The sequence below is a fragment of the Astatotilapia calliptera genome, chromosome 2 (genome assembly GCF_964374335.1).
Source record: "Astatotilapia calliptera chromosome 2, fAstCal68.1, whole genome shotgun sequence".
Lineage (NCBI taxonomy): Eukaryota > Metazoa > Chordata > Actinopteri > Cichliformes > Cichlidae > Astatotilapia > Astatotilapia calliptera.
Window position 1 is genome coordinate 13,530,221 of NC_137423.1, and position 14,005 is coordinate 13,544,225.

Here is a 14,005-nt window from a genome sequence, read left to right on the forward strand (position 1 = left end):
CTCTTGTCCTCTTAAAAAAAAAAAAAGAACAGCCAATCCAAATTAAGTAGCGCAGAGCCGAACCAATCACAGCCGCAGCGTCACGTCACGTGACTTGTTACGTACAGCACAAGTGCCAAGCCGCACATGTGTATTTGTTTGGGAAGCAGCCAGCCACCGTACTGCCCGGGTAATGGAGGAAATGAGTGTGCCGACTAGAAAAATCAACCGAGCATGACCGAAGAGAAAACAGATGATGGTTCCAACGCCGGAGAGATTGTCGAACGGAAGAGCCATAGAAGTTCCGTAGTGTGAAGGTATTTCGGCTATTTCAAGTCTGACAAAAAACAGAGTAGCGCGCACTGTAAATTGTGCTGAAAGCAAGTCTGGAAATACAATAAACTGGTGCATGCGCTACGTCCACACGTACCCGGGTATTTTTGAAAACGCAGATTTTTCTATGCGTTTGCACCTTTCGGCCACACGTAAACTGCGTTTTTGGTCACTGAAAATGAAGATTTTTGAAAACTCAGTTTTTGCATTTACGTGTGGACTAGAAAAACGGAGAAAACGTAGCGTCAAAGGTGTGCGCATTTTTTGACGTCACACTGTGTGGACGTAGCCTCAGTCTCTGACTGGAAGCGCTAATTCGTCATTCGGCTTTTGTCAGACTAAAGTAACTGTTAAAACTGTTTGAAAAGCTCAGCTATACAACAAGGAGAGATTGAGAATTTCTTTTTAGTTCTCAGTTTATTTGATATTGACAAAAGTTAGTCAGTTTTGTCTGTTCTTCTGTAAAACAAACTAAGATTTATTTTTAGAATTAATATTTTGTTTCTAAGTGGAATTGACAATTTAGTAGTCTGTTTCGTTTGTTCTATTTTGAAACTTAAACGCTTTAGCGGCTGCCTTTTGTGTAGTTTGCAATATTTGCCTTTATTTATCTGAAAAAGTCTCATGTTCCTTAAGTACATCTACCTGAACTTATTATGGGAAATAAATATTTAAATAAAAACAAGCTGCTGATTATTTCACATTTTACTTGTGAGCAACGGCACATTTAAATTTTACAAATATAGTTATTTGGCTTATATCGTGATAGATATCATTATCGCCTGAAATGAAAAAAACATATCGTGATATGAAAAAATCTTATATCACCCAGCTCTATGCCTGGCTTTACAAAACACCCCCATCAATGGACCAAAACTGGACATCCAAAAATGACATCATTCGGATGTAACTTTGACGAGGCACCCCCCTCCTAAACCAACAAACTCACTGTGCAGAGCTGGCGAACTTAAATTTCACTTATGAAAAATGACATAACTAACTGACCTCTGCTGCTGTTTGACACACTGATCGTGATGCCAGCAGGAGGAGGAATGGTTAAAATCAGAGCCCAAACAGCAGCTTTTTGTTCTCAGATTGTACATGCTGAACTCAAGATTCAAATTTCCTAACTGTGACAGGGGCATACATATACATGATACATACAGACATCATTGCAGTCTTATGATATTCCAGTCTTTGAACAATCTGGATGAATAAATTATTTTTAGAAGCACTTCCTCAGACACACAAACAGAATGCAAAATGATGAAGAGTTGTGTGTTCTCATTAGTCTGAGGTTGAGCTGCTAATTTGTTTGCTGATTCCTGAATATTGCAGAAAAGGCTTTTATGAGTGCTAGGTCTTCAATAGCATCTTCCCCAGAGGACTTTATAAGTTTGTAAGCTACAAAACAACAAATAAACGCTTATACTGCACTTCCTGTTGTTTCTGCCACTAATGGTTCATTATTTTTGACATGCATATTGTCTTAGTAGAACAAGCCAGATGTCACCCACATTAAGAACTCCGTGTCAGGCATACATGGACAAGGACTGATAACATGAGACTGATGCAATACTATACAAGCTGATCCAGTGAGAACGGTTATAACAATCCATGTGGCAAATGTGGACAAAGAGAAAACCAACAGCCACACTGACTAAGAAGCACCTGGTGGCTCAGATGTCCTCAGCTTGGAACAACTGTCAACAAAGAAAAAAAATTATCAACTGAAGTGATTTTCTGTTTATTTAAAGGGAAAATCCTTTTGCATCTCTAGAATCTCTTGAAGGAATTGATTGTTTACGCCAGGGGTGTCAAACTCAAATACACAGTGGGCCAAAATTCAAAACTGGAACAAAGTCGTGGGCTAACATTAATATTTATTGGACAAAAAAAATCTTCCTCCAGATATAAGAATGAATCTTTTGTTATGGACTCAAACAAGTTTTGCTGAAAAACTGAATATGGAACAAGCAAAGCCTAATACTAAACGATATATATATTAGCTGTATAATACCAGTAGGCCAGCTCTAATAGTAATTTGGTGTGGCTTCGTGGGCCAAATGTAATTAGGCTGTGGGCCAAATTTGGCCCGCGGGCCAGAGTTTGACACCTATGGTTTACGCCAAGGTTATGGAAGAAATATAGTATCATCAGAATTCAAGTATTTTTAGACATTGAATTTATGACACTGAATTTGTATCCTCCAAATTTCCCTGCAAAAATATTCACCTGCAAAAATTCACCTGCAAAAAATTCACCTGCAAAAATTCACCTGAAAAAAATTCACCTGCAAAAAATTCCCCTGCAAAAATTCAACTGCAAAAGTGATGAACTTTAATGACCCAAGCCAGAGCAATCAGCACCAGATCGAGTCGAGTGGCTCTCGGCCAATTAAATTACGCTGTTTGATCACATGACACAGTTAGCCAGCAGTTTGTCTCCTAAAAGAGAGCTGTTTAGAGGTGAGTGATTAAGTTTTTCTCCTAAATAGAGATCATTACAGAACGCCTAGTCCTACTTAAAATCCCATTTATTTATTTATTTTTTTTATCATCTACTCGAACTAAGGAAAACGTTTGACTAACTCAAAGACAATTTCCACGCCTCCCATGCCTGTCTGCAGAAGCAGTTTTGAATTTAGGAGCGCCAAGATGGCAGCGGCAAACCCTGGCGGCTCTCCGGTGAGTATATATTTTTTTTTATCTTCAAGTTTGTCTTTTGAAACCTTAATTTTATTTAAATCCGTTGCTCACGTATAAAGTACACAGACGGGGTCTTTGCTCAACTCGTCTGAGGCGTGTCTCACTAAGCGCTACATGCTAGCATCCTGCTAACCGAGCTACCCTTTACATGCTGTGCTTTAGAAAATAGGATACTCGTTAAAAAAATACTCCGCAGATATTGATAGATAGACAAACACTGCAAATATAATGTTGGAAACGAGAACAGCCTTTGGTGAAGGGGTAAAATACACCATGAATAAAGCCATAGAGTGAATGGCTGCCATGGTTGCAGAACAGCCTGATTTAATGACAAGAATGGGGAAGAGTGAGGTGAAGTGAACCAAAGCCACAAAACACGGTCAGACAAGGCGGCAAAAGGGCAGTGATCTGTCCGTCAGTATGAAGTTGGTGTGTGCTTTGGTGAACAAAAACTCCAGACCGGTAGCAGGAAGATGGGAGACTCGTGTTTCACTGGAATAGTGGTGAATTAAAACATCCTTTGTTGGGGACATTTCGGTGTAAATGCATCCATACAGGCAAGACAGAGGCAGACCAGACAGTGAAGAAAACAAGGCAAACATTAGAAATATTAAAACGGAAATATAGGATTGAGTTGAGGCCCTTGCAGGCTACCCACAATTTCCCCAAACTGAGCCACCCATTAAGAAATTCATTCTCACTGTTTCATAAACAAAAGGGATTAAATTTGACAATATCAAATTTAATTTTCTGACCTTTTCATAAATGAAACACGCTGCCAGGCAATCTGTTTTCGTTTTTTTTCATCCATTCAGAGTATTCGTTGGGAACACTGAACTCAATAATCATTTCCAGCTTTCTTCATTAAGTTTTGGTTTGGCTTTGTTCTCAAAAACATTTAAATAAAACAGATAAAATAGAAAATAAAGCTTTTTCTCTTGCGAGCTCAATTTTTACTGTGCTATTAAAACAAAAGATGTAAGAAAATAATAAATAAAATCCTAACCAGAAAATCAAAATACTGCAACAAATGGCATGAATTAAAAAATATACTTTTTTCAAAGAACCATAAGGAAATATGATAAAATAAACATTGGAATCTTATAGCCTAAGAATATTCAGTTAACGTAACTAACCTTGTGTTTTTAACTCACTTTTTGTTGGTGATTTAAAAATTACAAAAATAATTCTACTTTTTCCTCTCCTTTAGGATCTTCTCCTACATCATATTCTTCTGAGACTGCGTTCACGTTTAGAACATTGTCTTGAACACCTTCCCCTGGATCTGGACTTTTTAGATTTCATTTGCACCCAGGAACTAGTTTTTCTACAAGCTTTGTCTGGTCAAGTTCAGGTTTGCCCTGTCCTCTTAGATGCATTATGTAGTTTACATACTCTGATAAACAGAGAAAAGGATAAAATGAATCTACATAGTGCTGTCATTCAGTTTGAGTGGGGACCTACTGGGCGACTAAGAATGGCTCTTTCCCCCCATCATCTTAACAGTCTTCTGGAACTGAACTTGTCCATCCCAGCCATTGCTAAAATTTTGGGAATGTCAAGAAGCACAGTATTCCGACGCATGAATGAGTTCAATCTTTCAGTCAAAGCACTCTATAGCAGCCTGTCAGATGAAGAGTTGGACCAATGCATTACAGACATAAAATCCAGGCAGCCTCACGCTGGATACCGGATGGTGAAAGCACTTCTTCAGGCCAGAGGACACAGAGTCCAGTACCAAAGGGTTAGAAGTTCTATGCACCGTGTTGACACAGCTGGTGTTGTGTCAAGGATGTTTTCCTTGGGATGCATTGCTCGACGTGCTTATTCCGTCCCAGGACCACAGTCTCTAATGCATATTGACACAAATCACAAACTGATACGGTAAATTATTTGATCTTTTGAAGTGAAAGATATTCCTGAGAATTTTTTCATCTGCAAATGTTCAGAACTGTATTTTGTTATCTTACTCGTTACTATATTTGCATCTGGACATACATAAATTACATCTTGCATTGCTTACATTTAAACACTTCAAAGTGATAATTCAAAAACTGATAAAAAAAACATTTTGTTTTCCCCATTCAGCTATAACATTGTGATCTTTGGAGGTATTGATGGCTTTTCTCGTAAGGTAAGTTTAGTTTAGTAAGTAAATCAAATGTAATATTTACATGGAAGTTTCCCATTGTTCTTTTTCCTATAAAGATTATGTATCTCGGTGCTGCTTCCAACAATCTGGCATCAACAACACTGGCATTCTTCCAAAAATCAATCGAGAAGTTTGGTTTTCCTCTCAGGTAATAAGTGATGCATTTTATTATGGGTTAGGTATTTTCTTACATACCTTTTGTAAGACTACATTTGGATATTTCATTAAAAGTTGTTTAAGATGATTCTAACTTGCCTCAATATATATATCTCTAATTTCAAATGATTGTTATGGTGACTTGGGGATATTTAAGAATAAAAAAAAATTAATTCAACACCTTTACCAAACACTGCTGTTATGTAATTGGATACAAGGGGTGAGATAGTAATATTTTGCCTCCTTGGCTGTAACTCCCTGACATTACAAGGGTAATCATTTTATGATGTCGGGTTCAGTGTTACACCATGATTTCAAATTCAATATCATCATCAATAAGAATTAGTATTATCATTTCAGAGTTGTAGGTAACCACTTTTAAATGCCATAGACTACTTATTTGTTTAATTTGATGTAAATATTTTTGCAAAAATATTCTAAAAATTGTCTCCTTACACAGATCATAATGATACAAGATGGCACTTGCGTAATTTCCAACAAATACAATAAATCTAAGTAATTACTACTAACCTGTGAAATCCTGAAAAATGTTTTAACAGCTGTGTTAAATTAAACTTCATACTGACACATGCTGGAAAGTGCATTCATGAGACAATTTTTCTGATGCATTCAAGAGCAGTAGCAATGAAAGATTTTAAGGATTCTTTTACAATTTGTTTTTCAAACTTTGCTTAAGGCATATACTGTTCTTTATTATCAGATCTAAGTTTGTTTAACCCTTTAAGACCTACCATAGAACCAAGTCCGCCAGAGCTTATATTATATTTTTACATGCTGTGGAGCCATTTTTGGGAGCATTTCAAGTTGCTATACATCAATACAACCATTACAGCCTAAATTTTAATAATATGTCTGCATTAGGTGCATAGTAATTACATAAATTGCAAAAAAGTGCAATAAACTACAAAAAAATTGAAAATCGTTTTTGTTTTTTTAACATATATTTCTAGTTAGAGAAATTTAAGAGGCTTATCCCTCAAAACTGTAAATACAAAAAAGTTGCACAAACTAGTTTCCCACCACAGGAAATTTATTTTGAGTGTCTTCATAGTTTTATTTTTGAAATACACCAATTTTTATACACTGCAGGAAAAACGAAAATAAATATTATAGTGCAAATTTGCAAAATAACAGCATATGCATCAAAATAAACTATTTCCAGCAGTGCAATATGAGTCCTAAGCATCCCAGAAACGACACAGAAAGTCATAAACTCAAACATAACTTTTTAAAACACAAGTATAGGCTCATAAGGCCCCGATCGTAAAAAAACTACATTTCCGCAAAATGACGTCACTTCCGGTTTCGGGCAGGTCATGCGGTCATGTGATAGTTCGCGCTGATGGACGTAGGAAGTGTTACAAACAGCTGATCGGATCGGCGAAGCGTGTTTCTGGAATATCATGTTTTTGTTGCTGCAAGTGATTTTTATGCAGTTTTTGCAAAGCTATATGTGGAAGGAAACTGTGACCTAGGACAAGCTGATGGCATCAGATGTAAGTACAACTCCTCCGGTTTCATATGCAAAAAAAATTATTGCGCTAGCTTACGTGGTTGCAGAGCTACCGGGATTTAAAAATAGTTACGCAAAATGGAGCGTGCCCGCTCCGATCGGCTGTAAAGGGTTAAAGCTTCGAATGTTTTGGGGTACGATTCTTTGTTTTCAGGGTTCGTGGCGACCACGGAGGGGAAAATGTGGAGGTTGCACGGCTGATGTTTACTGTTCGTGGCACAGGAAGAGGCAGTTTCATTTCAGGAAAGAGTGTGCACAATCAAAGGTTTGTTCTCATAAAATACTGTCCACCTCAAATGTTTCTGACATAAGATGGAAGGTGTTGCATTTTTATTTCCATTATTTAAAAATACATACATTTAAAGGGTATAGTTTTATGAAAGTTTTACAGTAAAATGTCTTTAGAGAACAGTGCCCTATCCAGCATGATATACTTTCTGATATGTATCAGGTGTTCCTTTTTTTTTTTTTTTTTTTTTTTGGCAGTTTTTGTTGTTTTTTCCTTCAATTTCCATTACTTACCCCTCAAGGAAGAAAACATTGGACAGGTCCTACAAACCCCAAAGAGCCTTCAGGAATGTGCCCTATTTTTTAGTTATTCACGCACCTTTTCCAGTCTGTTCCTTCCTTCCATGAATGTTCATTCTGTGTTAATGGTCTGGTTGTCATCTCATGTTGCCACTGATCATTACAACCCTTTTGGCACCTTTTAAGTGATATGCCTGGGTCCTTCCTACATGCCCTGATAATGTATTATTATTGTTGTCATGCACACATTTCATGTAGGGTTAGAAACAAGCAGGGAATTTGTCATACACACCAAGAAAAGCCATACCTAATTAAATATTTTTTATATATTATTTCAGAATAGAGCGACTGTGGAGAGACCTCTGGGTGGCCGTTACATGCATTTACTACGATGTTCTTCACAACCTTGAGGAAGAGGGCCTTCTTGACATTTCAAATGTTGCACACCTCTTTTGCTGCCATTACGTCTTTCTTCCTCGACTGGAGGATGATTTGAATACATTTTGCAGTGGATGGGACAACCATCCACTGCGAACAGAAAACAACATGAGTCCCAACCAGCTGTGGGAGTTGGGTCACAGATATCACCCTGTTGCTGTTCCAGAAAACACACAGGTAAAGGTGCACATTTTTAGTACTCTGATTCCTATATACAATTATTCTTTCCTAATTTTGCTTGTTCGTTGCAGGGCTTCCAGATTCCAGACATTGACTGGGAGGACAGTGGCCTATCTTGCCATAACCATTCAAGCATTGTTGTTCCGAACACTGACTGTCCATTGACAGAAGAACAAATGACAACTTTACAGGGCGTTGTTAATCCAAGAGCGGCATCCCAGTCCTTTGGTGCGGACATCTACATTATGGCTGTTCAGTTTTGTCAGCAATTCATTTAGAATAGGAAAGCTACATACAGTTGCAGGAAAAAGTTTGTGTATCTTGTTGAATTTCATTAATTTCTGCACAATTTGGTCATGAAATGTAATCGGATCTTCATCACGGACATCTGGACAATCAGTCTGCTTAAACTAAACCAACTCAAAGAATTTTCAAGGATTTTTTCATTAACATAATTGTGTATAAGCAGTTCTGATTATTGTGACTTTGGTCATGAAATGGGATCTGATCTTCAAATTGTGCTGAAATCTGAGATTACACAGGGTTCACCAACTGTTTCAAGCTATAAACTTCGCTATAAGTAACAATTTTTAGTAAAGCTTCGTAATGTAAACACTGAAGAATTAGGAGAGAGGGAACTTAAAAATATTGATTCACTCAGAAAACTAAATAGAAACTGCTTGTCAGTTTGAATGTTATGTTGTAAAGCAATATTTGACTGAAGGCTGATGGTTGGAATGTTTCAAAATTAAAACAGCAATGTAAGTCAATCTTGTCCTTTTATTTTGATCAAGATGCATGCAAGATGTCATTGACAAGGTAAACTTTCAAGACATTAACAGTTTTAAAAACTACTTAAAGGCATTTTCAACCGAGAACTGAACCAAGAACCAATGTTGCCTGCACAGAGTAAATGGCATCAGAGAGGCCCAGTAGATGTGAACATTTATATTCCAAATCTTAAACAGAGACTTGTACACCACTACCTTGCATTATGGGAATGACTCAAATGAGTCCAAACCCTGAGTGGAAGGTTTCAGAGCAGGCAATGAGGTCTTCCTTAAAAGTTAAATAGTCCTTGTAGTGGTATGGAATGCGCAAGGTCTCATAGCAGGTGGCAGCAGTTGGATGTCTGCCATCCACTAGCTCCACTGTGAGACTTTTTGGCACAATCTCCCATCCAGTCCAGAATTTTAGGACATTTGTCAGCTCACTTGGTGTTGCTGTGAAGAAAAAAGAGGTTTAACAACCTTGAAAAAAATCCAACCAATATATTTTTAACATTACAATAATATTGGTACTCTACGGAGCCCCGCAGGGGACACGGGAGAAAAAAAAAAATTAAGACGGACTTTTGCGAGATCTCGCAAAAACAAACTCGGGATCTCGCAAAAGTATTGCGAGATCTCGCAAAAGTCCGTCTTAATTTTTTTTTCTCCCATGTCCCCTGCGGGGCTCCGTAGTATTCCCCTCCTGCAAAATGGCAAACCTACCATTTAGAATAAAATGCCTCATGTAGCCTGTGATTCGGCATTTATTTTGAGGAGGACAGTCATCATCTTCATCTTCTGGCCACACGATCCGCTGAAGAAGGACCTGTAACAGAACAAAGTATACCCTTAAAAATACTGCTGCACATTTTTCAGATTTCCATGGATTTTGTCTCTTCTTGTTTTGGGGAGTTCCCTTCCCTATAGCCATATTTTATCTAATTAGTCACACCTGTTCTTAGCTCACTATCACCCACTTAGCCTTATGGTCCATGACTTGATTTCTTGAATAAATTTCTATAATAATCCATGTTTTGTGCTTTTTGTGTTCACTTGGATCCCCAAACCTCTACATAGTTTTGACTGTATCTTAAAAGAAGAAACTGTCTCAAACAAAAAATGAAAATAGAAATTAAATTTTTTTTTTTTCAAATTCAAACAACAGTAATGGCTAAATATATAATTAGAAAATGTGTATTACCAAATAATTACTAATGTATTTTAGTCATTATGTCTTTTTCAAATCTACAAAATCGTTTTCTATATGTAAATCATGCTTTTCGAGCAGTTTTATTTTTACAGGACTAAAGAAAAACTGCTGTAAAGATGTATGGTCCACAAGAATATGTTCATTTTTAGTATTTGTGCATTTTATTTGTAAAAATGAATACAGCTTTGTTATGGTAAGTTTATTATTTGATACATAATTCTTGGTAAATGCCAAATTAAAATTGCAATTTTTTCACTTTGTAGAATGACTCAAGTCTTCATAGTTTGCTTTGGACTACATTTTCTACAACGCACAGTAAAATGTTATTAATGAATACAGTATTTAGGAACACAAAATTTACCTCAGGATTCACAGCAGCCAACTCTTGTGGAAAGAGTAAGGGCACCGTGTCAGGTCGCTGGGTCAGCAGGGTCCACATATGGGTTTCTTTAAGTCCCCTTCTCAGCTGTTTTATCGACCTCGTCACTCTTCCAATGACCTAAGGAAAAACGTTAACTAAACAGTAACACAGAAATATTTTACTTACTTTTCAATTCACTCACAGAATGGAGTAATAATTTCTCAAACAGCCATCTCCTGTTGTTCTCTGTCAAGGGGGGGAGGTCCCATGCATATGCCAGATCCTGAACACGTTTTCTCTCTTCATCCGACAGCTTGGATTGCCCTTCAAGCTGTAACCCATAAGACAGTAATTCAGACAGAAACAAGAACTATAAATTCCTAATTCCTCATACATAAAATTTTTAAAAAAAGACAAGTTTAAAGTCTCAGACCATGTCTCAATGGCAGAGTTTTTGATCTAGAACAATTTTAAAGGATTAGTCTAGGTTAGACATGTTTATAACTCATACGGGGCAATGTATAAACGTTTCCTCATTTAAACATAAAAACCTACAAGCTGAATTGTCCCTCTCAGGTCTAGATCTGGACAGTCCTCGGGTGTAACGGTGGCAGTTTCAGGACTACCACCAAGTAGGACATGCACAACGGCTGGGCTAAGTCCAGATAGGCATGGGCCTCCATGAAGAAAGGAGTGCCCTACCATCCTCCCTGCCATAAGGAACATATCACTCTCCACAAGAAAGTGAGCTGCTGATGGTATGTAATGGCCTGGCTCTCCCTCAAAAAGTGGAGTAACATTAGAGTTTGCTATGAGATAAATGAAAAGAAAGGAAAAAAAAAAAAAGATTACTTACACACAATACAGAGGTTTTCACAAAATAAAGAGACAATTAACTTGTGAAAAGTTATACAATATAATGATCATCAAACATAGGTACGGTCAACCAAAACAAACTAACCAAAATTGATGCAAAAACCAGACATCAGCTTCTCCATGCATGTTGATAAGAAAAAACGTATTACTCCTTGTCCGATAGCTGTATCCCCTGTTAGATCACCAAAATAAAATAATGAATACAAATAATTATTTCAAGATATATTTATGTATCATTTTCAGAAAATTTACCCTCAAGCCTGCACTCCAAGGGACGTGCCCATTCAACATTGGGTCTCTTGTAGAATGAGATGAGGGCCATGTCCTGATCAGCTACACTTTGTCTGATGTCCATTGTGAGACGTAATGGGCTCTCCATTTCATGCATGTCCAAAGCATTCTTTGCACATTCATATATGGCCTTTGAAGAGTCCAAAACAGTTAACCAGCCTAAAAGAAAATAGAGGTGATTATAATTGGATATAGTCTGTATATCAAGTTCTATCTAGATACTGTTACAAAAAGATTATGTTTTATCCTTTGAAGGATTGTCTAAAGTAGTTTGAATATGAGGCTATCAAAAATAAGAAATCCATTGAATGGATACAAACTAATGGTTTGATTTCCGGGAATTGTTCACATTAGCTGTTGATTGTTACTAATCAACACCTTCCTTACATAACCTGTGACTAAATGATTGACCTACCATCCCTGACTTCACAAGTAGTTCCAGATGGTCCTGGCATATCTGCTAGCCCTTCCTCAATTATTGTATCTTCATGCCCCTTTTCATTTCGTGAGCTACTATCAAAATATGTTGTTAAATTTCATTCAAGGCTTAAATCCAATGACAATAAAATTTGCAATTTTTGTTGCTAAATACCTTTCTCCACATGAAGAGGCATGCAGCTCAATGAGGTCAGAGTGAAACATATCTGTGCAGACAGGACACTGCTGCAATGGTGCTGTTGTGCAATAAATTTTAAAGGACAAAGTTTAATTTTTTTAACATTTAATTTTTCCTTCTAGCTAGCTCTTAACACTTTATGTTTTTGGGTAATATGTTAGTATGAAATTGTCAAAAAAACCTACATTCCTTTTCTGTAGGTTCATCACCATCTAAATTCACCACAGTACTTTCACTGGGAGTTTCCAAAGGAGGACAGGATTTTAGGTGTTCTGACAGAAGTTGCAGTGGAACACCTATGCCACACTTCTGGCATTTTGCTTTTGGCATGCATCTGAAGGACTCATCGCTTAGTGGTACAGGGTCATTGCTAAGTTCCTCTTGAATAGGAGCAATATATACATTTTTACCCCCACAACTGGCAGCCTTTAGGATTGTCCCTGTATAGCCAATATCAGCTGGAGGAACCAGAGAGAGTTTTCGGCTTCCCCAACCACCTGTATAAAAGCAAATTGCAGCAGATTATTCTGATCATGAAATATATCCAATGCCTCAAGAAAAGTGAAAAAGAAAAGTATCTTCAAAACTACTCAGAATTAGGAATTCACAACATGCGGTGAAAAGGAACTTGTCTTAAAAGTACTTATTAAACAGCAGGATCAGTTTCTAGTTTAATTACACAGTGCAGAATTCATACACACCCCCAGGTTTGAACAGCAGCCAGCCACCTGTTACCTCCTTCAGTTTGGGAAACAAATCATTCAAGGCGTCCCTTAACTGAAAGCAATAATACAAATACAATCTCTGAGTCCAAATAAATTACACATTTAACATTAATTATACCCCTGTATATACTAAGAAACGGTAAAAGAACCATGCATTTACAGTGCAAACTGGATATAATAAAAAAATCTTTTTCAATCCAAAATTTACAGTTACATTTTCATGATTAATGATGAATATCCAATAATAATATTTTTTGTAAATGCCACCTGTGACTTGCAGTGATGGTCACCTTCAATAACACTTTTATTAAGCGAAAACTTCTCAGTTTTGATCAGTGAATAAAAAGAATAAGTTTATACCTCTTCATGTGTTGTGCTCTCATCAAGATGTGCTGTTCTTTGACCCATCCCTGCCTGTGTGTGGATATATTTTTCATGTTCTGTTGGGGTCTTCTCCATTTGTTTTGGGAGCAAATAAAATACCACTTCAAAAGGTTTAGGCTTCTTAGCAGGCACCAGAGATGTAGCAGGGAATCGCCTTTTCCCCTTTCCTCTTGAGAAAATACCAGGAAAAGACCTGTCCCAAACATTTTAACAAAATTATTTAAAAGCGACTATTATGAAATGCTTTTTTAGTTTGTTTATACAAATTCAACACAGCACTAACACTGCAGTATACACAGAAACACGGAAATATAATATATTAAAAATAATAATAATAATAATAGCAGCACCCGAAAAACACAAACATTCAAAAATAAACCAAAACATCAGAACTCAAAATACTGGGTCGAAACGAGCCAGATCCGTGACAGACTCAGAACTACCAAAAGTATATTTTTATGTGATTGACTGTTGTTGTAATTCAAGCCCTGAGTGTAGAGCAGGTAAGATATAAAGTTCCATCCTAAATTCCATGCTCATGCTGAGTGTTTAGTTTATGACTTTTTCACCTGGTCATTTCTTGCTGAAGGGATGGTCTTTCAGGGTTGACCAAGCTGGTACCCTGGCCACCTTGACTCTGTTCTCTGCAAGAAATAAAATCATATTCTCATGTGTGTGTGTGTGTATATATATATATATATATATATATATATATATATACACACACATATATATACACACACACACACATATATATATATACG

The 14,005-nt window shown here is 37.0% G+C and overlaps 2 protein-coding genes across 6 annotated transcripts; one reads left to right on the plus strand and one right to left on the minus strand.

Moving 5' to 3' along the window:
* The first annotated feature begins 2,667 nt into the window (after nt 1-2,667).
* On the plus strand, nt 2,668-9,025 carry LOC113009607 (uncharacterized). The gene is made up of 7 exons (XM_080305543.1): nt 2,668-2,999; nt 4,231-4,904; nt 5,109-5,154; nt 5,229-5,320; nt 7,017-7,127; nt 7,729-8,005; nt 8,080-9,025. The coding sequence occupies exons 1-7, from the start codon at nt 2,928-2,930 to the stop codon at nt 8,284-8,286; spliced, it is 1,479 nt and encodes a 492-aa protein (XP_080161669.1). The 5' UTR covers nt 2,668-2,927; the 3' UTR covers nt 8,287-9,025.
* LOC145419261 (G2/M phase-specific E3 ubiquitin-protein ligase-like) lies at nt 8,771-12,566 on the minus strand. 5 transcript variants are annotated; one of them, XM_080305550.1, is made up of 10 exons: nt 12,318-12,566; nt 12,109-12,190; nt 11,932-12,026; nt 11,478-11,675; nt 11,311-11,397; nt 10,905-11,158; nt 10,552-10,680; nt 10,350-10,487; nt 9,502-9,604; nt 8,771-9,231 (listed from the first exon to the last, which is right to left on the minus strand). In XM_080305550.1, exons 1-10 carry the CDS (start codon nt 12,460-12,462, stop codon nt 9,014-9,016), a joined length of 1,449 nt encoding a protein of 482 aa, XP_080161676.1. In that variant the 5' UTR covers nt 12,463-12,566; the 3' UTR covers nt 8,771-9,013. The 5 variants fall into 5 exon arrangements, with proteins under 5 accessions (XP_080161676.1, XP_080161675.1, XP_080161681.1 ...); XM_080305549.1 differs by having other exon boundaries at nt 11,932-12,029; XM_080305555.1 differs by lacking the exon at nt 11,311-11,397 and having other exon boundaries at nt 11,932-12,029.
* Nucleotides 12,567-14,005: the final 1,439 nt, after the last annotated feature.

Bases quoted from the DNA above. Each gene is read 5' to 3' on its own strand.
- LOC113009607 (XM_080305543.1), top strand. From the start codon at position 2,928: ATGCCTGTCTGCAGAAGCAGTTTTGAATTTAGGAGCGCCAAGATGGCA. The intron at 5,155-5,228 runs GTAAGTTTAGTT...TTTCCTATAAAG, and splicing joins TTGATGGCTTTTCTCGTAAG to ATTATGTATCTCGGTGCTGC. The intron at 5,321-7,016 runs GTAATAAGTGAT...CTTTGTTTTCAG, and splicing joins AAGTTTGGTTTTCCTCTCAG to GGTTCGTGGCGACCACGGAG.
- LOC145419261 (XM_080305549.1), bottom strand. From the start codon at position 12,462: ATGCCAAAAGCAAAATGCCAGAAGTGTGGCATAGGTGTTCCACTGCAA. The intron at 11,676-11,931 runs GTAGGTCAATCA...ATTTTCTTTTAG, and splicing joins TACTTGTGAAGTCAGGGATG to GCTGGTTAACTGTTTTGGAC. The intron at 11,398-11,477 runs GTAAATTTTCTG...GTGATCTAACAG, and splicing joins CTTGGAGTGCAGGCTTGAGG to GGGATACAGCTATCGGACAA.